Genomic DNA, 27780 nt, shown 5'->3' on the forward strand with positions numbered 1-27780 from the left:
TGCCTTTATGTCCTGTCCTACTTGCCTGTCTTCCTTTCCACCTATCCACTCCACCTCCGCCCCCAACCTATCACCTTCATCTCCACCCCCACACATCTATTGTACTCTATGCTACTTTCTCCCCACCCCACCCTCCTCTCACTTATCTCTCCACCCTTCAGGCTCTCTGCTTGTATTCTGATGAAGGGCTTTTGCCCGAAAAGTCGATTTTACTGCTCCTCGGATGCTGCCTGAACCGCTGTGCTCTTCCAGCACCACTTATCCAGAATAGAATTTAGGCGAGCTGGGTGTTTAATAAGATGCAAAGGCATGATAATAAGGTAAACAGCACTCAATAGCAACATTCTGCAATTGATGTTTAAAGCTTATATTTACTCCCAGTGTCAAAATTCTGATTTTTTCATTCCCACCATTGTCCATATCACTCTAGAGAGAAGAAAATTCTTCCCATGGTGATTTAAACATGAAGATGAAATTTTAAATGTAGTGTCTGAAACAGATAAATTGCCATGGGGTCTTCACAGGGTGAATTTGGAAAGGATGTTTCATCTTGTGGAAGTCTCTAGAATGAGAGGTCACTGTTTCAGAATAAGGGTCAGACATTTGAAACAGAAATGAAGAGAATGTTCAGTGGGTCATGAGAAAACTCCTTGAAAGGTAATTGAACATTGTTTTAGTATTTTTAATGAATAGGTAGATAGATTATTGATTTTTAATAAGCAAGGAGTGAAAGATTATCAGGTGTATTTGGTAATGTAGAATAATTGAATCAGCCATAATTGTATGAAATGATGGAGCAGATTCAAGGAGATGAGTGGGCTACTGTTGCTACTAATTCATGTGTTTGGTTTTGGTGATCAGGAGCCAATGTAAACCAGTCAGGACCTGGGCTAATGAGCGAGCAGGACTTGGTGTGGTATAGTTATAGGCAGATAAACAATTTGCAAATGCTTATAGAAAGATAATGTTATAGAGTGAACTTTTGACTGGTGCTTTAATGGGCAAATGGCAACATGACAGATTGCAGATGACATGAAAATTTTCGGAGTGATAGTGAGGAAGAAAGCATTAGACATAGGGTGATAGATGTGCTGAAAAGTGTCAAATGGAATTTAAGCCTGCAAGAATAAGGTGATGTATTTTAGGAGGACTAACAGGGCAAAGAGGTATGCATTGAATGGTTGGACCTAGGAAGTACAGAGGATCAAAGAAGCCTTGGTACGTATGCCCATGGATTCCAGAAATAGATGAGGTGGTTAAGAAAGCATATGGGATACTTGCCCTTAATTAGTCAAGACATTGAATATAAGAGCAAGGAAGTTGAGATGGATCTGCATGTAATGTCAATTATGCCACAGTTGGAGTACTGCATACAATTCTGGTTGTCACACTACAGGAAGGTTGCAGCACCAGGGAGGGTGCAGGGGAGATTCATTTGGATGTTGCCTGAGCTGGAGCAATTTAGCTATTAAGAGGCTATATAGACTGGGGTTGTTTTCCTGAGAGCAGAGAAGGCTGAGGAGGAATCTGATTGAGGTGTACTAAGTTCTAACAGGCATAGACAGGGTAAATAGGTTGAAACCTTTCCTCTCAGTAGAGGAGCACAGTTTTAAGTAGCAGGAGGAGATTTGAGGTTTTATTTTCAACCACAGAGTTGTGAGTATCTGAAATTCACTGCCTGAAAGGGTGGTGCAGACAGCATCCCTAAAGACATTTAAGGATAATTTAGGTTAGCACTTTAGATGCCATAGCATATAAGGCTACAGGTCAAGTTTTGGCAAACAGGAATAGATGGATAGTGTCATAGAGTTATATAGCACGGAAACAGATCCTTCAGCCCAACTCATCCATACTGACCAGTTTTCCTAAACTGAACTAGTCCCATTTTCCGGCATTTGGCCCATAGCCCTCTAAACCTTTCCTATCTAAATACCTGTCCAAATGTCTTTCAAATGTTGTAATTGTACTCACCTCCACCACTTCCTTTGGAAGCTCATTCCACAAATGCACCATCCTGCATGGGAAGACGTTGCCCCTCAGCTCCCTTGTAAATCTTTCCCATCTCACCTTAACCCTAAGCCCTCTTGTTTTGGATTCCCCTAACCCTGGGAAAAGACATGCTTTCCACAAAGCATGTCCCTCATGATTTTTTAGACTTCCACAAGGTCATCCCTCAGTCTCCTATGCTCCAGGGAAAATAAATTCAGTCCATCCAGGATCCTTATAATTTAAATCTTGGTAACATCCTTGTAAATCTTTTTTGTACTCTTTCCAGTTTAATAACACCCTTGCTATCACAGGGTGACTGGAATTGTATGCAGTAATCCAAACATGGCCTTACCAATGTCCTGTACAGCTGTAACATGACATCCCAACTTCTGCACTCAGTGCTCTGACTGAGGAAGGCAAGCGTGACAAATGCCTTCTTCACCACTCTGTCTACGCATGATGCCACTTTCAAGGAACTATGTGCCTGAGCCCTTAGGTCTCTCTGTTTCACAACATTACCAAAGGCTCTACTATGTAAGTCCTGCCCTGATTTGTCTCACCAAAATGCAACACCTCACATTTTTCTAAATTAAACTCCATCTGCCATTCCTTGGGCCACTACTGGCCAACTGACCAAGATCCTATTGTACTTTTAGATAACCTTCTTCACTGTCTACTATACCATCAATTTTTCTGACCTCCTCAAACTTATTAACCACAACTCCTATATTTTTATCTAAATCATTTATATAAATGAGGAACAACGTTGGACCTATTACCAATTCTTGCGGCACACTGCTGATTATAGGCCTCCAGTTTGAACAACAACCTTCTATTACCAGCCTCTAGCTCCAATTTTGTATCCAATTGGCTAGTTCTCCATGGATCCCATGTGACTTAATCTTACTAACCAGTCTATCGTGCAGAACCTTGTCAAAGAATTTGATAAAGTTCATATAAGCAACGTCTACCATTCTGCCTTCATCCATCTTCTTGGTCATCTCTTCTAAAAACTCGATCAAATTTGTGAGACATGATTTCTCACGCACAAAGCTATGCTGACTATTCCTAATCAGTCCTTGCCTTTCCAAGTGCATGTAGATCCTCCCTCCCAGAATCCCCTCCAACAACTTACCCATCAGTCATGTTAGGCTCAGCCGTGTGTACTTCCTTGGCTTCTGCTTCAGCCTTCCTTAAGTAACAACAAAATATTAGCCACCCTCCAATCTTTCAGCATCTCACCCCTGGCTGTCAATAATGCAAATACTTCCGCTAGGTGCCCTGCAATTTCTTCCCTATCTGGCCACGATGTCCCGGGATACAGTTGTTCAGGTCCTTGGGATTTATCTACATTTATGTGTTTTAAAACCTCTAGCACCTCCTCTTCATTTCCCCAAGTTCCCTAGCTTCCAATGTATTTCTCTATTGTTAATACTGACAGAAAATATATGTTTAGGATCTCATCCATCTCCTGTGGTTCCACACATAGATGGCCTTGTCGAAATTTAAGGGGGTGTATTCTCTCCCTAGTTACACTTTTGCTCTTAATATACTTGCAGAATCTCTTTGCATTCTCCTTTACCCTATCTGCCAAAGCTATCTCATGACCCCTTTTTGCCCCCGATTTCCCTCTTAATTGCAATCTTATACTTTCATGGGATTCATTTGATCCCAGTTGTTTAGACCTGACATATCTTTTTCTGCTGTGGTTCTGTTCGCCGAGCTGGAAGTTTTTGTTACAAACGTTTCGTTCCCTGTCTAGGTGACATCCTAAGTGCTTGGGAGCCTATAAGCAAGCAACATGAATTTGACTGGGACAACACTACCATTATAGGGCAAGCGAAACAGCCAGGGAACAGCCAGGGAATTCCTAGAAGCATGGCACTCATCCACAAACTCCATCAACAAACACATCGACCTGGACCCAATATACCGGCCACTACAGCGGACAGCTGAAACTGACAACCGGAAGCGGCAGGGACAGGCCACTATAAATGCCGGAGGAAACACCACAGAAGCGCTTCACAGGAGGCTCCCAAGCACTGAGGATGTCACCTAGACAGGGGATGAAACGTTTGTAACAAAAACTTCCAGCTCGGCGAACAGAACCACAGCCACGAGCACCCGAGCTACAAATCTTCTCACAAACTTTGAATATCTTTTTCTCGACCAAAGCCTCAATATCTCTCGTCATCCAATGTTCTCTACTCCTGCCAACCTTGGATGATAGGTGTGAACACAATAGGCTGAAGGGCTTCTTGCCATGTTATAAAATGTCTCTATTTTTTAGCGGATGCCTGGCTTACCTCCACTTTCTGATACCATGCCATTTTTATTTGGCTTTTTCACAGGTTGGGAATGCCTAATGTTCAAAATGCACACTGACCCTACTAGAGTTTTAAATAGATGGGTGGGACAAAATTCAGATTTTCTCACACATGTAAGTGGATATACAAGGCTTTGGAAGTTTATCTGAGGTTTGAGAATTTGTGAAGAAAATAGAAAGCTTGCCAACACATTTGATGCATGTTAAAAGGTAGGAGAGAAATATTTTCATATATTCAATTGTCACCATTACTTGCTGAATTGTAATGTAGCTGTGTTTTTAATGCATTAATTCATAGTAGGAATGCCCTTTAAAGATAAATTAACCCTTATAATGATCAGCTCTGTATAATTGCTCCCAGTCCTTTTCCAATAGAGAAAGTACCATCGTGTATTAAAAAAACATAAAATGTTATCCCTTGGTGTCATGATTTTGTGCCACGATTTTACTGGGACAGGCAGATTTCAAAGCCATGCGTCATCTGGCTGTCAATCAAACTAGACTGACAGAGCTTTTTAAAAACTAACAGCAGCAACCAGTTTATTTTACAGTTTAAGGAGCTGATGATATTAAAAGACTGCATCATGACAATTAAACAGACCTCATCTGCCTTTCAAGAGCATGTATGTCTACTCCATAAATTTAAGGTTCCCACACTGCTGGTTAAAGCCCTTGTAACACTCAAAATAGAGTCAGTCTGTGACAGTTGAGTTGAGGACAATGGTTTAACGGTATAGTTTTGAGATAATGACTAAGACAGATTGTTAAGTTTACTGCTCAATGGGATGTCTCCATCAATTTTAACACAAGTCCCCACTTATTAGTTGGAGGATCTTGCAGGCTGAACTCTGCAAAATATGGCTTTGCCATTTCTGGTTGATGGGAACCTGGTCCAATCAGTTTTGTTTTTATTCAGATTTTTTGTAGCAGTTTGATACAACTGCTTAACCTGTTAGGCCATTTCAAGGAGCAATTAAGAGTCAATCACATTGCTCTAGTTCTGGAAGCACATAGGCTAGACTGGATAATGGTGACCGATTCCCTTGTTTTAGGACATTAATAAAACACATGGTTTATTATTCATGATTATCTTGTCCCCTGCTCAAGCTTACTGCCACTCAAAATCACATCTGTTGCAGTCTGATACAACAATCATTCAAATTAACAGGCATAAAATGAAATCCCCCTCCTGTTTCCTGAATCCTATCTAATTTGCAGCCCTTGCTTACTAAATAATCTGTCCATAGCTGATTTCTAAAAGATCTATGTCAATAACAAAGAATGACTGTCTGTGTTCTTAAGGTTTTAACATCACTGCCAAATGTTTGTATTTCACACACACAAAAGTTATAAAATGTATCCAGTTCAAGTCATACCACATTGTGAAAAAAGGTGGTGCATGACTATATAGATGCAGAGCTGTCACTCTGGTTATAAGGAGTTACAGCAGGAAGTATAAATAGGGAACTCCCTTCAAGCAGTTCTACAACATTTATACTATATTCCAGTCTCTGACCTAAAGCTGTAATAAAATTATCACACCATGGTTATTTCATTTTTGCAGTTGTTTCAGTCTCCACCTACTGTCACGGATTGAAATTTCTAATCTACAAGGACACACTCATAATATTGAAAGAAAAAAAACATCTTTTTGTTCTTCACTGAGAAAATTGGGTTCACTGAAGCCTTGTGGGATGCAAGAAGTTCTGCGCAACCTATAGTACTTTTTGTAGGAAATGATTAACCAGCTCAGTATTTCAGAATTACAGACACTCAGTAACTTGTACTCCTGACTAATTATATAGTATGCTTTTTTTGATCAAACATTTTTGTCTATAGTTCAAAGTTTTTACAAAGGATGAGCAAAGCTTTGCAAAGTCTCTTAAATTCCGTAGAGCATCATTTGCAATACATTTGAGGACTGAACCAAACCTTACACCTCGCCGTCATCTTGTGACAAATGGAATTAGCTGTGGTTCAGATGCAAGCACTCCCACCTCTGAGTCACAAAGTTATAGCTTCAAATCCACTCTAGGGCGTCAATGTAAAAATCAGACATTGTACCACAGTATTGAGAAATAGGAGATTGACAGAGGTGCTGGCTTTCAAATTTGATGTTCACTGGGACCCAATTTGCCAAATATAAAGGATCATTTGGCACCATACTGGAGATTAGTAAAAATTTCCCTGGGTTCTCCTCAATATTTAAACTTTAGTTGGAGATAGTGGTGCAGTTGTAGTTACTGGTCTTGTCATCTAGATTCTGGATCAGTGGTGCTGGAAGAGCACAGCAATTCAGGCAGCATCCGACGAGCAGCAAAATCTGCTGGAAACCAGATTCTATCCAGAGGTCCAAGCTAATGCCCTAGTTCAAATCCCCCAAGCAACTGGCGGAATTTAAATTTAAATTAATTTAAGTTAATTTAATCTGGAATATTTAACTACCATCAGTGTTGGTGACCATGAAGTAATCATTGATTGTCATTAAAATTCATCTGCTTCACTCATGCCTTTGAGGGAAGAAAATGTGTCATCCAGTCAGGTCTAGATGTGACCCCAAGCCAACGACAATATGATTTGACTCTGAAATAGCCTCAGTTCAAGGCAATTCGGGAAATACCAGCACTGCCACATCACATAAAAAAAGTAAACCAATGCCAGAAAAATTAGATTAGCTGATGATTATTGCATTGCTGTTTGTGGGAGTTTGCTGTGTGCAGAATTGGCTTTCATGTTCTCAACAGTACAAAAGCAACTACCAATCAAAAGTACATAATTAACTAAAGTGTTTTGCAATGTCCAGTAGTTGTGAAAAGTGCTGTGTAACTACAGCTCTTCCTTTCTTACACATAGAGGAGAACTTAATTTTTCAACAATGTGGTTATAGCTGAAGGCAATTATTCATCTCATTTAAATTTATCCAGTAAAAAGATTCTAAAGTCGACCTAATACAGCATCCATGAAGGTTTGTTAGCTCAGTTAGCTGGATGGCTAGGGAGTATTGCCAACAGCATGGGTTTAATTCCCACACTAGCTAAGGTTACCATGAAGGCTTCTCATTGCCTGAGGTGTGGTGACCAGATTAAACCATTCTCTCTTGAGTGAGAGAGCAGTCATATAGCCTGATAGGATTATGGCAACTTTTATTTCTTAAATAATTGCAAGGTTTTGATTTCACTTCTCTATGTGGAGTATGTATGTTGGGTTTGGTGATAGCATTTCTGCATCAAAGTCAGAAAGTAAAAGCTTTAAGCCCCATTCTTTGAAGCATCTGTGACTGGAGCCTTCTAAACACTGGGTTGACTAGTTTTCATTGGTTCTGTACGGGCATTCATGCCTAAATTAATCCAGATAACATTAGCAACCAGAGCATCAACTTTGAATAATGAGTTAACATCTAGCAAGGGTGTTAATGTTTAACGAATGTGTCTCCTAACCTCATAATAGAGAGATGAGCTCTTCAGCATTACTTGCACCCAGCTAGCATAAAGTACTTTGAAAATCACAAGGATGGCTACAGGAATCCAACTTTTGTATATTTCCCCTTTGAAATGCCTCATACTTGCATACGGAATCTCTCGCTTACATCAGTAAGGATGTCTACTTAATTTGTTGATCACTGTGTGAAGAATCTATTGATAGAATCCTAAACTTACACTTACTAATTTGAATCAAGTTCCTCTTATGGACTCATAAGATCATAAAATACATGAGGGGCCCTTTGGCACATGAGGCCTGCATCTAGTCCCATTTTCCAGCATTTGGCTCAAGCCTTGAATGTTATAACATTTCAAGTGCTCATCAAAGTACTTTTTAAGAAGTTGAAAGGCTTCCCACCTCAACTACTCTTCCAGGCAATACATTCCAGATTCCACCATTCTCTGTGTGAAAGAAAACATTCTGAATTCCCCTCTAAACTTCCTGCATAGCTTTAAATTAAGGGGAGGTAGGTATAGGACAGATGTTAGGGGTAGATTCTTTACTCAGCGAGTCGTGAGTTCATGGAATGCCCTGCCAGTAGCAGTGGTGGAATCTCCATCATTATGGGCATTTAAGCAGGCATTGGATAGGCATATGGAGGATAGTGGGCTAGTGTAGGTTAGGTGGGCTTGGATAGGCGCAACATCGAGGGCCGAAGGGCCTGTACTGCGCTGTATTCTTCTATGTTCTATTAAACTTAGATTGCCTTGTTACTATGCTTCAACCAGACAGCAGCTGCATTCTATACACCATGCCCATGCCCTCATAACCCTATACACTTGAATCATGTCCTCGCTCAGACTTCTCTGCTCTTGAGAAAACAACCATTGCTTATCCCGCCTCTAGAATGTTCCTTCTCAGGCAAATCTCGGTGAATCTCCTCTGTACCCCCTCCAATGCAATCACATCCTTCCTAGTGTGATGACTAGAAATGCACACAGTACTCCAGGTCTGGCCTAACTAAAATTTTGCACAGCTCCAATGTAATCTCTTTGCTGTTGCTATGTTACAAATTATAAAGGCAGGTGTTCATTATGCCTTAACTATCTTGCTAGCCTGTCCTGCATTTTCAAGGATCTGTGGACAAGCACCCAAAGATCTTTCTGTTCCTCTGAGCTTCCTGATGTCATTCCATTGATTGAAGAAACAAGACAAGGTACAACTCAAAGTACATCACTTCACACTTTTCAGGGTTAAATTCCATCATCCACTAATCTGCTCATCTTATCATTCCATTTATATCTTCCTGTGACCTAACACTTTCCTGCTCATTGCCAATCTTCATGTCATCTGCAAATATATTCATCACCATCATCCCCACATTGTCATCTATATCATTTATATATTGAACAATAAGGGATCCAGCTGTGATCCCTCCGGTATGCCATTGGACACAATCTTCCAGAAACACAAAAGGCCTTCTACCAACACATTCTGTCTCATGCCTCTAAGCCAATTTTGCATCCAAACTGCTAAGTTACCCTGGATCCCATGTGCTTTTACCTTCTTTATCAGTCTCCCATGAAAGACCCTGTCAATGGCCATGTTGAAATCTATGTACAGATGAAACTCATTTATCTGGCATCAACTGAATTTTGAATGATCCGAACAAGATCGCAAGGACCTAATGCATGGCTACCTATGTTATCCGGCATTCAATTAACTGATCGAAATACTCCCTACCTGTGTCCTTCGGATAATCAAGGGGTTCCTATGTAAACTACATCAACTGCACTATCCTCATCTGCACACATGGTCACCTCAAAAAAAAAATCAAATTTGTTTGCATGACCTTGCTCGAACAAAGCTATACTCTATCAAACCTTAGTTCTCCAAGTGGAAATTAATTCGCTCCTTCTGAATTTTCTCTAAGTTTCCCTACAACTCATGAGACATTCACTGGCTGGGTTTATCTCTACCACCCTTCCTGATAAGTGGAACCAGCTAATTGTCCTCCAGTCCTCTGTCACCTTCCCTGTGGCCAGAGAAGAATACAAAATTTGGGAAGAGCACCTGTAATATCCTCCCTTATCTGGGATACAACTCATTCCGACCTGGGGGTTTGTTCACTTTTAAGCCTCCTCTCTGATGTCAATCTGCTAAAAATCCTCAGTCCCTCTTCACAACTTCTGTATCTACATCCTCCTCCCCAGTGAAGACAGATGTGAAATACTGTACTAATGTCCTCCAGCACCATGCAAACATTGCACCCTTGGTCCTTAATGGGCTGTACTCATTTCCTGGATTATCCTCTTCCCCTTGATATACAATATTTTGGATTCACTAATCTTATTGACCGGTGTTTTTTCATGCTCCTTCTTACATTTTACTTTCATGTGTTTTAGATTAGATTAGATTCCCTACAGTATGGAAACAGGCCCTTCAGCCCAACCTAAGTCCACACTGACCCTCCGAAGAGTAACCCACCCAACCCATTTCTGTCTGACTAATGCACCTAACCCTATGGGTAATTTAACATGGCCAATTCACGTGACCTGCACATCTTTGGACTGTGGGAGGAAACTGGAGCAACCGGAGGAAACCCACGCAGACACGGGGAGAATGTCTGTGTGGAGTTTGCACAGTCACCAGAGGATGGAATCGAATCTGGGACCCTGGTGCTGTGAGACAGCAGTTCTAACCACTGATCCACCATGCTGTTATTTTAGATTGATGGTTATCAGTCTCTTAATTGTCATACACACCTCCAATAAAATCAACTCAAATATTCCTCGCCATGTGATAAATGCTGCATTTCTCCAGATTTTCTAGCATAACTATAATCTTGAAATTAGAGATCATCCTTGTGGCTCTTCTCTGCATTTGTGTCCAGTGCTCCAATGTCTCCCTTGTGTTTTGGTGACCAGGAATGGATGGAATTGTCAGGTAACAATTATTTCAGAAATGTATTTTACTACTTTGATCTTAGTGATTGCTTCTTTGTATTGGCTGTATGTGTTTTGTGTTAAATCTCTTTGCTTTTCCTTCGCTTCTTATTCTGTCAAAACTGTCAAAATAGATTATGTGGGGGACTAATTTTGCCTTCCTATGTTTAGTACTTACTTTTATTAAATTTATTTGATATTGTTGCTCATTTATTTTGCTCGTTCACTCTATGATTTGAGCTACCTTTGCCACTATCTTTCCTGATTTGGTTATCATCTAAAAAATTAACATCTTTACAATATGATGTATTTGATTCCATGTCATTTATCTAAATTAGAAACAGTAGTGATTTTAATAGCAGGTTGGAGGGAACCCCATGTTATGCTTGTATGGTACACTTTCTTTTTGCAACACTTGGGGCCACATTACCTAAGGCACACATCAAATGTAGCTTGAGTAAAAAGGATTTTCAGTTCAATTGCAAAATAAATGGTGTTAAACTATCTGCTGATTTTCTGGGAGTCTTTTCTGCACTCTTGACATTGAACAATTTAATCATTTTTAGTCCAAATTGTAGCAGAACTGTCAGCACGGCTAAATTGGATACATTTTTAACTCTTAATTCATAAGGTTATGGATTCAAGCCCCACTTCAAAATTTGAATATAGAAATTTTGTATTTCTACCGCCCAAATCTGCATTTGGGCACAGACTGTTTCAGTATTTGAGGAGTTGTAAATAATACAAAACATTTTCCACTCATCAGTGAGGGTCTCCACACCTGACCTTATGGGTGGGAAAGCCATTGAAGATGCAACTGAAGACAGCTGGACCAAGAACACTACACGTTGTCCTTATTTCAGCAAAGTAATGAAAGATTTACGCTACAAATGTAAAAGCACTAAAGAGCAGTTAGCACGCCTTCAATTAAAAGCAGACAACATGATTATTCATCTAATTTGTTGTATGGAAATTGACTACTCTTCCAACTCAGCAGTAATCACACTTCGAAAACATTTTCCCTGTACTCAGTATGATGCATTAGAGAACAGCAGAATTCAGATTTATGATAATAATCTCCCTCAGAGGGAGATGCTAATTTTAACTTTACAATCAAAAAGAGCTTGTAGTATAGGCAAACTGTTTCTTTATGGACAGGGTTAGCAGGCAAATCAGATCTTCAAAGCATTTCACTGATAGTGATTTTAAGCCAGTCCCATATCATTACACATTGTGAGCTGAGTGTGCCAGTGTGGGAAAATGTAGAAAGGAGTATAATTCTTACACAGCAGTAAAAACAATGACCTAATAATATACACTTGGCACAGAATAATTTTATTTACATAATTGTTAAACTATGCTAACATTTATAACCGATAAAGGCAACAGGTGCTTCCTGAACACGATTCACTATCAATTCAAAAGTTATAAATAATGAAGATTTATTGCACTTGAATGTACAAATGGATTTTTTGAACAAGTAGAAAATGAGCTTTGTTTATAGTTCAAACAATTTGATGAATAATGATGCAGCAATTTAACTGAAACATTCAAGGCTAGCCTTGGCTTGTTCCATTTCATGTAAGAAGTTATAGAACTGTGGTAAAGTCAACTCTAAATAAAGAAAAATAAAATATATTAGTGAATATACATACTAGATTAAGGAATTTAAAAAATTGAATTAATATGTATTCACTAACCCATGTAAACATTTTCACTCTTGTTCCCCTTCTTTATAACAAATTTTAACTGAAATGAGAGAAACATTCACTGGAAATAAGATGACAAATTACACAATGAAGCCAATGTAAATAATGAACAATTCCAGTTCAATTCATAGATGATTCAGTCAATATGGTAAATAATGGCTGGTTAATGATTACTCATGAATTATAAGCTACAAGATAAAGAAACTCAAGTAACGTTCAGTGGTATAGCACTTCTCTGCAAAAGATGTGGTTTAAGCTTTTGCAACAACCTTAAACCAGAAGTGCTGAGTGGATAATCCATCTTGGCTTCTCTGCAGATTGCCAGCTTCTTAAGCAAGGGGTTGAAAGACCATGATGAGTAGGTGGGAATGTAGATGTGAAGTTACAACGGGATCAGCTATGATCTGATTGAATGGCAGAACTGGCTTGAGGGGCTCAACGGCCTACTCCTGTTCCTGATTCTTAGGTTTGTATGTAACTCACATTGTGCTTTGAGGTAATGTAGCTGAGGAGTAGCTTGTTGGTGAAAAACAAGAGGTGCAAAGGACAGATCCTTGTGTAACACTAAGTTAAAATGTGGAAGCAGGAAGACAAGCTAGTGTTAGTGATTCTCTGGCTACAACTGTGCAGATAGGAATGTAACTAAATGAATGCAGTCCCACACAACTGATGATGACAAAGAATATTGATGCTGAAGCAATATGTTGTAGCTACATGATCTAAAGCTAACAATGATAATATGATGATCAAAGTTATGGTATTTACATTACTTATAAATTGCAAGGTACATTATGACTCTCAAACTCAGCTTTAAACATTAAAAGAAAAGACACTGCCAAGACTTGCTTAAAGTAAATATGCTATTCCTCTTACATAGCGTTTCAATAGAAATTATAAAGGATGAGAAGTATTCTCATGAATTAGAACATAGAACATAGAAGAATACAGCACAGTATAGGCCCTTTGGCCCTCGATGTTGCGCCGATCCAAGCCCACCTAACCTACACTAGCCCACTATCCTCCATATGCCTATCCAATGCACGTTTAAATGCCCATAATGAAGGAGAGTCCACCACTGCTACTGGCAGGGCATTCCATGAACTCACGACTCGCTGAAATTCTCAGAACTTGGTGTTTAACAATAAAACTGATAGGGGTAGAGTTCCTTGGATTTAATATAAAACATATATTGATGCATGATTATTCATTAAATTTAAAAATAAATAAAACAATTACCTGTAAAAATACGCTGCCAACCTTTTGCAATTCACTGCTCCCTGCTGTTACTGCAAACAACAAAGAAAGTGCAGATGAAGCAACACATCTTGTTTTCTCTTTAACCTAAATGTTCATGCCTTGGGGAAATCTCACATTGAAAGTTTGAATCTTTCTGTACTAAATAACAGCTTACCCTACCCCACCCACTGCAGTCTACACACTTCTCAATGTGCACAAACACAAGTATCAATGATTTGGAGATGCCGGTGTTGGTCTGGGGTGTACAAAGTTAAAAATCACACAACACCAGGTTATAGTCCCAACAGGTTTAATTGGAAGCACTAGCTTTCACAGCACTGCTCCTTCCATAACCACCTGATGAATGAGTGGCCCTCCGAAAGCTAGTGCTTCCAATTAAACCTGTTGGACTATAACCTGGTGCTGTATGATTTTTAACTTTAAACAAGTATCAATGGGGCCCTGGAATAATTCCACAATCTCTATTCCATTTGGCTTCCTCTTATTGGCAAGTACAAGCACAAGAAGTAGAATACCATACTTAGAGTAAAATTAAAACTACCCTACACTTCTTTGCTACAAAAATGTTCCCAAAAGAAGATACAGATTTCATATTAAACAACTGGGGTGGCACAGTGGCTCAGTGGTTAGCACTGCTGCCTCACAGCACCGGGGACCTGGGTTCAATTCCTGCCTCAGTCGACTGTCTCCCGAGTGGAGTTTGCACATTCTCGCAGTGTTCGAGTGGGTTTCCTCCATTGCCCATAGTGTTAGGGGGATGGGTCTGGGTGGGTTACTCTTCGGAGGGTCGGTGTGGACTTGGTGGGCTGAAGGGCCTGATTCCATACTGTAGGGAATCTAATCTAATCTTAACATGATACCTTATTGTGTGCATCAAAACTGCCATAACTACTGGACAGTAAAATTATTGGCATCAGTATAAATATTTTACTGCACATCAATGTTGTATATGTCCGTTGACATGTCAACATTTTCAGACCAATGTTTCAGGCAAAACGTTACGGTATTGACTTTTACAACTGTAATGGGGGAAGCAGTGTCCACACCAGTTTCTTTTTTTGTCTCTTCCTCTCTTTTTAACTAAGGAGTATCAAGGAGCATTGGGATAGGATTGCACTGAGTTGGCACTTACAGGGGACAACTGATGAGGCCTGTGCCTCCACCTCTCACCCCATTCATTCAATTATCCACATTCTTCCTGTTTTAATTGACAAATAGGAAGTGGAGGAATTACAGTATGTATGACATTTTTGAATGAATAATAAATTGAGTTTTTTTTTATGTGATTCCATAGATAAAATCTGACTCTGAATTATTTGGGTTTTGATTCCTGAAAAACTAGTATTCATTTTTAAACAAGGTGTAAACATGTTTAGGCCAAAAAATATGGGTTGACTTTTACATTAATACATACACATTGCTGCAATTTTTCTAGCGTGCATGTTAAACATGAAAGCCAAGGCACTCTGTATATATTCCAGTTAACTTTGGGACCTTAGCTTATTACACTGCAAATTGGCAGCTTTTTGTGCAAATATTTAATAAGGTGTGGTGGCAAACAGTAACCATTTGGCATCAAATGAAGCCAACTACAACAGAAAGTTAACGTGTTGTTGTATTACTTCAGACAGTAATGAGATTATTGCTTAGTGCCAATTGCAAAGTGTTTCATTGTCAAAAGTATTTAGGATTTTATACAAAGTTTTTAGCAACTCTGTTCAGCAGTCCAATATTTTGACATGTTCAACAATTCTACTCCACCTGTGTAAATGTAGGGTTCTTCCACAAGCTATCTTTAAGCAACATCAACTGCAGTACAGTTTCCATAGTTCCATCAAGGACAGAAGACGTATTCTTGACTATGATAAAAATCTATGCTAAGACATTGGGGGTGGGTCAAAATGCCTATCAGTTAAATGTTGGGAAGATGGATACCATGACTTCTGTCCCCCTTCATAAGTCTACTTCCATGCCACTGACTACAATTTCTCTTATCCACTCACTCACACTGAATCAGAATGAGAGAAATCTATTGCTCTATTCAGCCTAAACCTTGGATTCAAACCTTAACATTAAGACTACTTCCTTTAATCTCTTCACTAGTGCTGAAGTTATAGCAAAAAGCCTAGAGTCAAGTCACAATTTGACAGTAGAGTAAGACTACTCGAAGGCAGAAGTTGTCATTCACATTGGAGTCAGGTTGTGTCCTGTTTCCGATTTCTATTGTGCACGTGAAGTGAAACACTTGTAGTTTAAATGGACCTTGGTGCACTAGCTAACTGTTTCTCTACAATTATGATATTATGGTGTTTCCAACAGTTTTAGTAAATGTGTTTGTACAAAATTCCCTTGTGCAATATTCCAATGCTTGTAAAATAACTGGGTTAAATTACTGCACAAAGAAATTTTACAATAATGTTTTTGGTGGGCTAGCAGAATAAATTATGTCCCAAAAAACTCATGTAAACAATACAATACACTATACTTCATATGTATCAAAAAGTCAACTATAGACAAAATGAATTTTAAAATTACCTCCAAATTTCCACTCCATATCTACTAATTGATTGACAGTCAACGTTTGTCCCACTGCCAGTCTTGACAGCACTGCAGAATTCAATTTCCACTGGAAAAACAACATGGAATTATACAATACTCAAAAAGATTATTGTTCATCTTATTCTTTTGTGTTTCTGATAAAGTGCATTGGGCATCTTCTTACACATGAAAAAGGACCAATAATTCAAGTTACTGGCAGCATTTGTGTCAGATAGAATAGCTTATTTTTGGTCAGTTAAAAGGTAAAATTGTCATAGTCTTACTGGACCACAAGGTTACACTCTCATTTGAGACAGACAATTGGTAGTTCTTTAACTTGAGGGTCATGATGCAGGTGAGAGAGAGGTTGAGAAGGACAATCTTTCACGGTAACCTCAGCTGGTGCGGGAATTGAACCCATGCTGCTGGCGTCACTCTGCATCATAAACTAGCCATCCAGTTAACCCCCTAAGCTAAATATAAATGCGAATCACTTCAAAATGTAAATGTGAAACCTTCAACCAAAGGGACTGAAATTCAAAATGGCCTCTGATCTCATCTGAGCACCATCGATTTAAACTGTGATTCTAGAATTTATTCTCATCAGCATTAGACTGCTATAATAATACAGATGATATTACAATATCCAAACAACAGAATTATGCATTTCTGTGGACTGAACATGTTAAGAAAATATATATGCTTGTATTCCTTTGCAATGTGTCCACTTCATGGTATTAAGCAATACAATTTTGGTCACAGTCCTTTAGACATCTTCTTTGCCTTTTCCTTACTGGGTTTGTTGGGCAGGAATGTGATAGAGTAGGACTAATGAGTAAATTTTTCAAGATGGTTGTGTGAGTATCTGGGTAACTGGGTAGGAGACATGATTGCAGCCTGGAAATGAACACATACTCTTCTTTTCAATTTAGGTTAAATCTGAGACAGTCATGGTTACATTTTAAAAATTATACAAGTTGGAGCAAAATAAAAAAATTTACCTGATCTGCAAAGCATCCAGCCTTCTCTTCACTTAGCCCTTTATGAACAAGGAGGAAATACATTTTTAATACTTAAGGGGAAAGAATTTCATGGAGTAGTTTAATGAGGGTTGAATGCAACCTACCCAGAGTAACAAAATCAGTCTTGACATGGTCAGCTGTCAAATTCCTTTTCAAGGCACCTGTTGGGAAGTGGAATATATTTTAATTTCAAGAGAATATTCCTGTTGAGTTATCTATAATCATTGAATTTCATGTTGATTTCCCTGTTCTTATCCAGTTTAGTCAACTGGTTATGGCAAGACTTTTTTGACTCTGTGCTACATAAATACATACCACTGAGCCTTAGGTACCTGTTAAAATTTAATTCCGCTTTGGTTTAATATTCATATCTATCAAGTTTAGGTATTGATGTTGCAATAAGCTAAACATGCTCAGATCATGCCTTTCTAAACCTCCAAATCATGACATTCATATATGGCAGAGAGGAAATAAATATAAACATAAGTGAGCTGAGGGCTTGTGCTTCAAGGTCTAGAGTTGCATGGCTCAGAAGCCATAATATGGTCACCTATTGGATTACAGGATGCAAAGACAGCAAACAACACAGGCAGAGAGACAGGTAGTGTGGAAGAAGTGGAAAGGTTGCAGAAGGACTTGGACAGGCTAGGAAAGGTAGGATGGAAAACATAGTGCTTTTTGAAAAGTGAGGTTATGCATTTTGACAGGGATTGTACAAGACTAAAAGAAAAGGCTTATAAGGTAGCTGGATACAGTAATATATCTGAGGATTGAAAAGTTTTTAGAATACACTAAATGACGACCAACAAATCGATAAGGAAAGGAAGAACAGAATACAAATGATCTAGCAAAACACAAAAATAGACTGTAAAAGCTTCTACAAGTATGAATAAAGGAAATGTATAGCGAAGACAAATTGTGGGTCCATTAAAAGCAGAGTTAAGAGAATTTATAATGGGAAAATACTGAAATGACAGAGAAGCTAAATGATTACTTCATGAATGGTTTACTGAAGAAGAAACAAGAAATTTCCTAGATTCAGAGATTCAAGAAACTAGAGAGAATGTGGAGTTCAAGTAAATTAAATGTTAGTAAGAAAGTAGTATAGAAAAATTTGGGGTTGAAAGTGTTAAGATCCAGGGAACTTAACAGTCTACAATCCCAGAATGTTGAAAGACACGGCTTTTGCAATTGTTGATACATCGGTAATCATCTGCTAAAATTTCATAGATTCTGGAATGATTCTTGCAGATTGGAAATTGCAAATGCCACCTACTATTTAAGAAAGAAAGAAACAAAGGATAAACAGGGACCTGCAGATCTGTCAGTCTTATAGCAGTAGTAGGGATAATACAGAATCTATAATAAATGATGTGATAATTGAATGTGTGGATAACAATCTGTTTGTGCATGGATTTACAAATGCAAAAATTGTGTTTCAAAAATTTGAGGATCTTATGAATAAATTTAATAATGGAGAGTTGGTGGATGTTATTTATTCGGACTTTCAAAAGGTTTTTTGATAAGAATCATAGAACCCCACAGAGTGTAAAGAGGCTATTCAGCCCATAAAGTCGGCATCAACCCTCCAAAGACAATCCGCTCAGACCTAGCCCCCGCCCTATCCCCATAACTCCACATTTACCATGGCTAATACACCTAGCCTGCACATACCTGGACACTAATTGTCAGGGCAATTTAGCACTGACAATCTACCTAACCTGCACATCTTTGGATTGTGGAAAGAAACTGGAACACCTGGACAAAAACCCATGCAGACGCAGGGAGAACATGCAAACTCCACACTGGTGCAATAAGGCAGCAGTGCTAACCATTGAGCCACCATGCTGTACTCCCACAGGATGTCTGGTTATCAAAATGAAAGCACATGACATAGGAGATACCGTCCTGGCATGGATTAAGAATTAGCTAACAGACAGAAAACAGACAGTAGGAATAAATGGGGCAATCTCACATTGGCAGAATGTAATGACTGAGGTTCTGCAAGGATCAAATACTTGCACTCAAGCTGTTCACAATATATGTCAATAATTTTGAATTGGGGGCCACATACGCTATTTACAAATTTGCAGATAATATAAAGGAAATTATTTTATGAAGAAGGTGTGAAATGTTTTCATGAAGATTTGGAAAAGTAAGGCAGATGGAGTATTATCTGGGGAGAAAAGTCAGGTTGGTAGGAACAACAGAAGTGAAAAATGTGATGCTGGAAAAACACAGCAGGCCAGGCAGCATCTGAGGAGGAGAATCGACGTTTCGGGCATAAGCCCTTCTTCAGGAATTGTAGAGGGAGGAGGAGAGCTTCTTCAAAGTAAGCGTCCTTGCAAGAGGATTCGCAGTAGGTTAAGATCAACTAGGAGAAAGTGAGGACTGCAGATGCTGGAGACCAGAGTTGAAAAATGTGATGCTGGAAAAACACAGCAGGCCAGGCAGCATCCGAGGAGCAGGAGAATCGACGTTTCGGGCATAACCCCTTCTTCAGGAACTACAGAAGTGCAGAGTATTTCTTAAATGGAGAGAAATTGGAAAGGAGAGATGTGCAAAAAGACTGAGGTATCCTTATCAATAAGTCTCTAAAGGATGGCATGTAGGTGCAGCAAGCTATTAGGAAGACTAGTGGAATGTTAGCTTTTATCACAAGGTAATTTGAGTGCATTAGTATTGAAATTTGCATTAATTGTTTGGGATGTTGTTTCGACTGCACCTGAGGTACTGTGTTCAGTTTTGTTCTTCTTATTTCGGGAAAGTATTACTGCCATTGATGAAGCATAAGGAAGATTCTCCTTGGATGACAGGACTAACCTGTAATGAGAGTTTGGGCAAAGTAAGTCTATATTCTCGAGTTTCAAGAATTAGAGGTGATCTCATTCAAACCTACAAAATAAGGTAAGTACAGTACAGAAGTTAATTGTCTAAATTGGGCAAGGCAAATTTCAATACCATTAGACAGGATCTGGCAAAGACCGACTGGAAGAAACTACTTGTAGGTAAGTTTACATGTGGTAAGTTTACATGTGGAAAGTAGAAGTCATGAAAAAGTAGCATAGTGAAAATTCAGGGCCAGCGTGTTCCACCAAGTGTGAAGGGCATAGTCAGCAAGTCCAGGGACCCCTGGATCAAGGGATATTGAGAATTTGATAACGAAGGAAGAATATTTTAATATTCCGTATCTAACAACAGTGGTTGGCCTTCAAAAATATCAAGAGTGTGGGGATGATTAAAAAAGAAATTAAGAGAGCAAAGAGGGGCTACCAAATATCTTTGGCAGATAGGATTAAGGAAAATCCACAAGGCATTTTATAAATATTTTAAGAGTTTAAGGATTACTGAAAAGAATGGTGCCTCTCTGAAACCAAAGGGACATGGAGCCAGAGGATGCAGATGAGGTCTTAAATTAATATTTCTCAACTACATTCAAAAAGGAGAAAGACCTTGTTGATGGAGGGTTTCAGTTGGGATGGTGACGTTCTAGAATACATTAAAATTAATGACGAGAATTAGACATTATATGGATAGTGCACTTGATGTGGTTTACATGGACTTCAGTAAGGCATTTGATAAGGTTCCAGACGGAAGGCTGGTCCAAAAGGTGGCAGCTCAAGGGATTGAAGGCAAGTTGGCAAACTGGATCTAAAATTGTCTTACAAATAGGAGGCAAAGGGTGATGGTGGAGGACAGTTTTTGTGATTGGAAGCCTGTGATCAGTGGTGTGCAATAAGGACTGGTGCTGGGACCCTTGATGTTTGTTGCGTATATTAACAACTTGGATATGAACACAGAAGGTATAATTAGTAAGTTGGAAGTGACATGAAAATTGGTGGGAATGTTGACATTGAGGAGGTTGGTCTCATGCTGCAGTCTGACATTGATCAGCTGGTAAACTGGGCAGAGCAATAGCAGTTGGAATTTAATCCTGAAAAGTGAGATGTCGAATAGGGAAAGAATATATTCAATGAACGGTAGGTTCCAGAGAGTATGGAGGAACAAAGGGATGTTGATGTATAAGAACAGAGATCCCAGAAGAATCACAGAACCCCTACAGTGTGGAAGCAGGCTATTTGGCCTATTGAGTCCACACTGACCCTCCGATGAACATCTCACCCAGACCCCCCGCCGATTTATCCCTGTAACCCTGCATTCCCATGGTTAATGCACCAAACATACACATCCCTAGACACTATGGGCAATTTAGTATGGTCAATTTATTTAAATCTGCATGTCTTTGGACTATAAGAGGAAATCAGAGCACCCAAAGGGATCTTATGCAGATATGGGGAGAATGTGCAAACTCCACATAGTCACCTGAGGTATCAGCACACTGTTAGATTGGGTGTAGACATCATACGGGATGCTTGCCTTCATTAGCCAGGCTGTAGAATATGGAAGGTAAAAACAATGACTGCAGATGCTGGAAACCAGATTCTGGATTAGTGATGCTGGAAGAGCACAGCAGTTCAGGCAGCATCCGAGGAGCAGTAAAATTGACGTTTCGGGTAGAACATGGAAGCAAAGAATCTTGTTATAACTTTATAAAACATTGGTTAGGCCACAGATGGGATACTGTGCCCAGTTCTGGTCACCACACTATTAGAAGGATAATGATCGCACAGGAGAGGATGCAGAAGGATTCACCAGGATGTTGCCTGGGATGAAAAGTCTCAGTTATGAGGAGAGACTGGATAGGCTGGGTCTGTTTTCATTGAAGCAGATGAAGCTGAAGTGGGGACCTGATTAAAGTATACAAAATAATGACAGTAGCATAGATAGTGAAGATAGTGAAGATATTTTCCCCAATGGCAAGCATGCCTGAGATCGGAGGGCACAAGTTTAAGATGAGGAGTGAATGATTTAGAGGTGATTTGAGAAAAAAATGTTTTAAACACGAGAGAGTGGAAGGTTTTGCCTGAAAGGATGGTGGCGGCAGATACTTTCACAATATTTAAGCATCTCGATGATTATGTAAAATGCCAGGGCATAGTAGCTATGGACCAAGTGCAGGTAAATGGGATTAGAGTAGCTTGGTGTTTATTGGTCGACATAGACATGATGGACTAAAGGGCCTGTTTCTTTGCTATGACTCTTTGAAAATACTTGGAGACAGACAGATCAGATATTTCCCTTGGTTGGGGAGTCTAGACTCAGGGGCATAATTTAAAAATAAATAGGATGCCATTTAAGACCACAAAGAGACGTTATTTCACTCAGGGTTAGGAATCTTTGGAATTCTCCACTCCAGACGTCTGTGAAAGCTCAGTCTTTGAGTATAATTAAAGTAGAGGTTATTAAATGTTTGATTATCAATGGTTTAAATGTTTATGGGTATAGTGTAGGTAAAAGGCATTAAAATATTCAATCAACCATGATTAAATGATACAGCAGGTTCAACAAGCTGAAAGGCCTACTCCTGTTCATATATTCCTAATTATTCTCTTCAACACTGATATGTAAAACATACTTTTCAAATATATGTAAAATGTTGTTTTTCCTCTCACAGGCAAGAATAATTTTGAATAGCTGTAGAATTTACCAGAAACTCAGCAGATTAACATTTTTAAATATTAATTAATTAATTAATTAATTCATTCATTCAACTCTGCTGACCAAGGCCTGTCCAAAGATGGTGTGATAGATTGAACTGCTGGTTTCCTATCCAGCTACAGATCAGGAAAATAATCAGTTTATTGTAATATCTAGTAAGGGGACGAAAGGTATTCTACGAGGGGCAGAGCCGTTATATTAGATACTAAAGGCTGAGCAAAAAGATTGAACACTTAGACCAGTGACAGATATAACAAAATATTGTGGATGCTAGAAACCTGAAATAAAAACAAAGTGCTGGAGAAACTCAGCAGGTCAATTTTGACTATTCTGAAGAAAGGTTCTATTGGACTCGAAATATTATGTCAGTTCCTATCTCCACAGATGCTGCCAGTTCAGAAGTTTTCCAGGACGTTTTACTTTAATAATAGCACAGTGACAGAGATAGTCTAGCAAGATTTGCTTTTTACGGTTTTAAAAGGATGTTTTCTGAAATTAATTCAATGTAACATGGGACTTACACAGTTATTTTTTATGTTCATTTGCTGACTCTAAGTTAAAGCAATCTGGTAATTTAGTCACCTATATTGTTTATCAGCCTTTCAAAAGATTAGAGAAGTGCATTTGGTCATAAACTTGAGTTTATAATGCCTAGTTCACATAACACAAATGTTTACTGTAACAGCCTCAGGTCAGGCTATTGCATGACTAGATCTTAAAGGCATTAGGTTAACTCCTAATCATGAGGCATTTAAAGAAAAAAAAATCACACGTGGGACGTGAGCATAGCTGGTTGGGCAGCATTTATTGCCTATACCCAGTTGCTCTTGAGAAAGTGTTGGTGAGCTGCCTTCTTGAACTGTTGCAGTGCTGTAGTTTGATGACAATGTCCTTAGGGAGGGAATGCCAGAATTTTGACCCAGGAACCGTGATGAAATGGCAATATATTTTGAAGTCATGATGGTGAGTGGTTTGAAGGGGAATTTGCAGGTGGCGATGTTCCTGCATATCTGCTGCCCTTGCCCTTCAACATGGAAGTGGTTGTGGTCTGGAAGGTCCTGTCTAAGGATCTTTGGTGAATTTCTACAGTGCATCTAGTAGATAGTACACACTGCTGTTAATGAGCAGTTGTAGAGGGAGAAGATGCTTGTGGAGGTGGTGCCAATCAAGTGAGCTGCCTTGTCCTGGATAGTATCAAGCTTTTTAAGGTTGTTGGAGCTGCACCCATCTAGGAAGTGGGGAGTATTCCATCATACTCCTAACCTGTACCTTGTAGATAGTGGACAGGCTTTGGGTAGTTAGGAGGTGACTTCCTGATTCCCCAAAGCCTGACTGCAGTTTTCCTAGCAACTAATGTACTCTTGTTGCCAGTTGAGGCAACAAGAGTACATTATTGCAAGCCCAGTTGAGTTTCTTGTCAATGGTAATCCACAGGATATTGATATTGGGGGAATGGAGCGATGGTAATCCCATCGGATATCAAGGTGAAGTGGTTAAATCCTCTCTTATCAGAGATGGTCATTGCCTGACGTTTGTGTGGTGAGAATTTTACTTGCTACTTGAAAGCCCAAGCCTGGATATTATCCAGATCTTGTTGCATTTCAATACAGAGTGCTTATTGCAAATGCTGCTGAACATTGACTGCGCAATGTGAACATCCTCACATCTGACTTTATGATGGAGGGAAGGTATTTGGGATAAATTGGTGGATGAGAACAGAGAATATCAAAACAAAACTTGTACAGCACTGTGAAAGGCCAAATTTTCAAACAGCATTCGATAAATCTCTCCTGCCACAAGAACAATTAGAAAACTCACGGCATGTGACATATACAATTCAAACCATCTCTCACCAGTAGGAACCAAGAGGATGCTTTTCATAATATTTTTCAGTGGGCCTGGGCTCATTCCATTCTGAGAGGCAAACTCACTGAGTTGACTTAATAATCGTTCTGACTGAAAATGAGGAAAAACATAAAATATATTTTGCTCAACAATGCATTTCGGAAATTGCTGCTTTAAACAGTATCATCATAGTAAACAGTCTTCAGCTTTCAGAAGGTGATACAGTGTCAATATAGGGTCAATTATTAGGTTGGTCTGACATGGTAAACGTAAAATATTGCTTCTGAGAAGCCAAAAACAGAGACCGCAATTAATAGCAGGGTGACATAATGGTAATCTTGGGCTGTTCTTCCATTTTACTTAATGCCCAATTCTCTGGAGTCAGCTTCCTTGAATAACCTCTTCGCTGAAGATGATCTGTACTGTAGACATATAACATAGATGTCTGGAAGCAGCTTTGACTTAAAAAACAAGACATCACTGCAAATAGGACATGGACTGTTAAGGACTGTGTTGCAAGTTCGTGCCTGTGATCCACAAAAAAGCAAGATTAAGTTGCCAATTTCAGCCATTCTGCAATGCAACCACTAACTGAGCTTCCTGATAGAAGGCTGGGGTATAACCAATTAGCTGTGCTAGTATACATTTCAGCTGCAGTCTGTGAACCAACTGTCTTACCTTTTAAGCAGTGCTAAAAGAAAACTAGAAGTTGAAGCTTTCCGTTTTGCACTCATCAGAATCTGGACTCAAAAAACACACCTGAAAATAGGACCATTTTTCCTGCCAATATCTTGTGTCCTGGTCTGATGAGTACAAGACAAAAAGCTTCAACTTCTAGTCTCCCTTTACCAATGTTTAAACTCAGTGCTACAAAGGATTGTCTGTAATGTTGCATTACTGTTCTTGATCCCATGCCTTTGATGCTTCAAAAAGGTACAGAAGGAAACTTGAACGAACTGTCATCAATAATGCAAACATTTCTATTGCAGAAGATACTAGGCTAAGTATCCGCAGAAGAATATTTAACACTATTTTAACTAGTCTATTAAAACAAACAAATTAATAATTCACATAAACATATTAAATATAACCATGAACATAAGCATACATGTCTACCTGTGAACATTACCCATACATGTACAGTTACTAGAACTGCTACATTTTTACAGCATTTCTTACCTCGGTGGGTTGTGTAATAAAGCTGAAGATTATCTCGGTCAATGCTGAGAATTGCTGTAAATAAAATTCATGTAATGTAAATGATCTTCACCAGATTACAAACTGATCACAACTCAGCCACATAAATTTTAGAAGTAGTGATGGATTTAAATTTCCTTTAAAAAGTCTAAATTCTATCAACTCAAAAATGTTGCTGCCTCTACCCAAGTGCATTCAACCTTTCAAAGACAGCATTCGTATCCCAACGTTTTCATTGTGTCAACAGCAGAAGAGGAAGAAGTGGATGTTACACACCGAAAGACAAATACAAACTTCTCCCCACAATTTATTTTTCTCACTGGTAAAGAAGCAAAAGAGTAGGTAAGTGAAACCAAATATTATCCAGCGTGATGACTTAACTATACTACTGCAGGAATATTTAAGGTAGCAATAACTTCAAAACTACCCATAGCATAAATAGGAACAAGAAGAAACAAACATTAAATTAGTGAAACTTTGAATCTTTCTATACTATTAAATAAAACACTACTTATCCGTCTGACTTTTTTCCTGTCATCGTTTCCCAGAGTTAGTTCATAGGATTAATCCATGGTTACAGATGAAATATGGATGGCTGACTAGGAAATTCTCCTGTTTTCCAGACTGTATTGGAAAGACTTACAGGCTGACAATCAATCTATTTGGTCACATGATGAGTGCACTTTGAACCCGGGCATGTTGAAGTATAGATGGGCAGGTTCAGAAATAGGGACCTCCAAAATACTGGTACAGTGGCTGGAAAACTGGAAATGTTAAATATCCACATTTTACTTAATAATAATAATCAATGTTATTTTGATTTCTCTAAATGACCAGCATATTTTGGTTAAAAAGAATCAACAGAATTTAATTGCTAATTTATGCTCATTAACAATGGATAAAGTGATTTAGCCCATGCTTTAACTTTTAAATGATCTACAATCTTGAGTATACCTATGAATATGCTAAGCTGATTGACTCTCTGACGTTTGTTGCAAGACTGAGTCATGGAGAAGAACAGCACAGAAACAGACCTTTCCATGCCGACCAGATGTCCTAACCGAATCTAGTCCCATTTGCCAACACTTGGCCCATATCCCAATAAACCCTTCCTATTCATCTACCCATCCAGATGTCTTTAAAAGTAATTATACCAACTTCCACCACTTCTTCGAAGCTCATTCCATACACGCACCATCTGCATGAAAATGTTGCCCCTTAGGTCCCTTTTAAATTTTTCCCCTTTCACTTTAAACCCCTCTAGTTCTGAATTCCCCCATCCCAGGGAAAAGTCCTTGTCTATTTACCCTATCCATGCCCTTCATGAATTTATAAACCTCCATAAGGTCACCCTTCAGCCTCCGACACTCCAGGGAAAACAGTCCCAGTGTATTCAGCCTCTCCCTATAGCTCAAATCCTCCAACCCTGGCAACATTCTGGTAAATCTTTTCTGAGCCCTTTCAAGTTTCTCCCTCTCTTTCTGATAGGAGAGACCAGAATTGCACACAATATTCCAAGAATGTCCTGTACAGTCACAACATGACCTCCCAACTCCTATACTCATTGCTCTGACCAATAAAGGAAAGCATACCAAACACCACCTTCCCTCAAAACTTCTCAAAAATCACTAACCTTCTTCACTATCCTATCTACCTGTGACTCCACTTTCAAGGAGTTATGAACCTGCACTCCCAGATCTCTCAACACTCCCCCAGGACATAGAACATAGAAGAATACAGCGCAGTACAGGCCCTTTGGCCCTCGATGTTGCGCCGATCCAAGCCCACCTAACCTACACTAGCCCACTATCTTCCATATGTCTATCCAATGCCCGCTTAAATGCCCATAAAGAGGGAGAGTCCACCACTGCTACTGGCAGGGCATTCCATGAACTCACGACTCGCTGAGTAAAGAATCTACCCCTAACATCTGTCCTAGACCTACCACCCCTTAATTTAAAGCTATACCCCCT

General features: G+C 39.1%; 2 protein-coding genes across 2 annotated transcripts in view; one reads left to right on the top strand and one right to left on the bottom strand.

Annotated features, from left to right (window-relative positions):
* dnmt3bb.1 (DNA (cytosine-5-)-methyltransferase 3 beta, duplicate b.1) overlaps positions 1-27780 on the top strand; it is a 334528-nt gene that overhangs the window by 16375 nt on the left and 290373 nt on the right. The window lies entirely within an intron of this gene.
* commd7 (COMM domain containing 7) overlaps positions 12106-27780 on the bottom strand; it is a 22623-nt gene continuing 6948 nt past the window's right edge. The window contains exons 2-9 of the mRNA XM_043710548.1: positions 25790-25843; positions 24619-24721; positions 17311-17367; positions 17186-17223; positions 16182-16272; positions 13626-13675; positions 12381-12429; positions 12106-12294 (exon numbers count right to left, since the gene is read on the bottom strand). Coding sequence (XP_043566483.1) covers positions 12218-12294; positions 12381-12429; positions 13626-13675; positions 16182-16272; positions 17186-17223; positions 17311-17367; positions 24619-24721; positions 25790-25843 — 519 coding nt within the window. The 3' untranslated portion in view covers positions 12106-12217. The remainder of the gene's footprint in view (positions 12295-12380; positions 12430-13625; positions 13676-16181; positions 16273-17185; positions 17224-17310; positions 17368-24618; positions 24722-25789; positions 25844-27780) is intronic.

This window comes from Chiloscyllium plagiosum, chromosome 20, assembly GCF_004010195.1.
Source record: "Chiloscyllium plagiosum isolate BGI_BamShark_2017 chromosome 20, ASM401019v2, whole genome shotgun sequence".
Taxonomy (NCBI): domain Eukaryota; kingdom Metazoa; phylum Chordata; class Chondrichthyes; order Orectolobiformes; family Hemiscylliidae; genus Chiloscyllium; species Chiloscyllium plagiosum.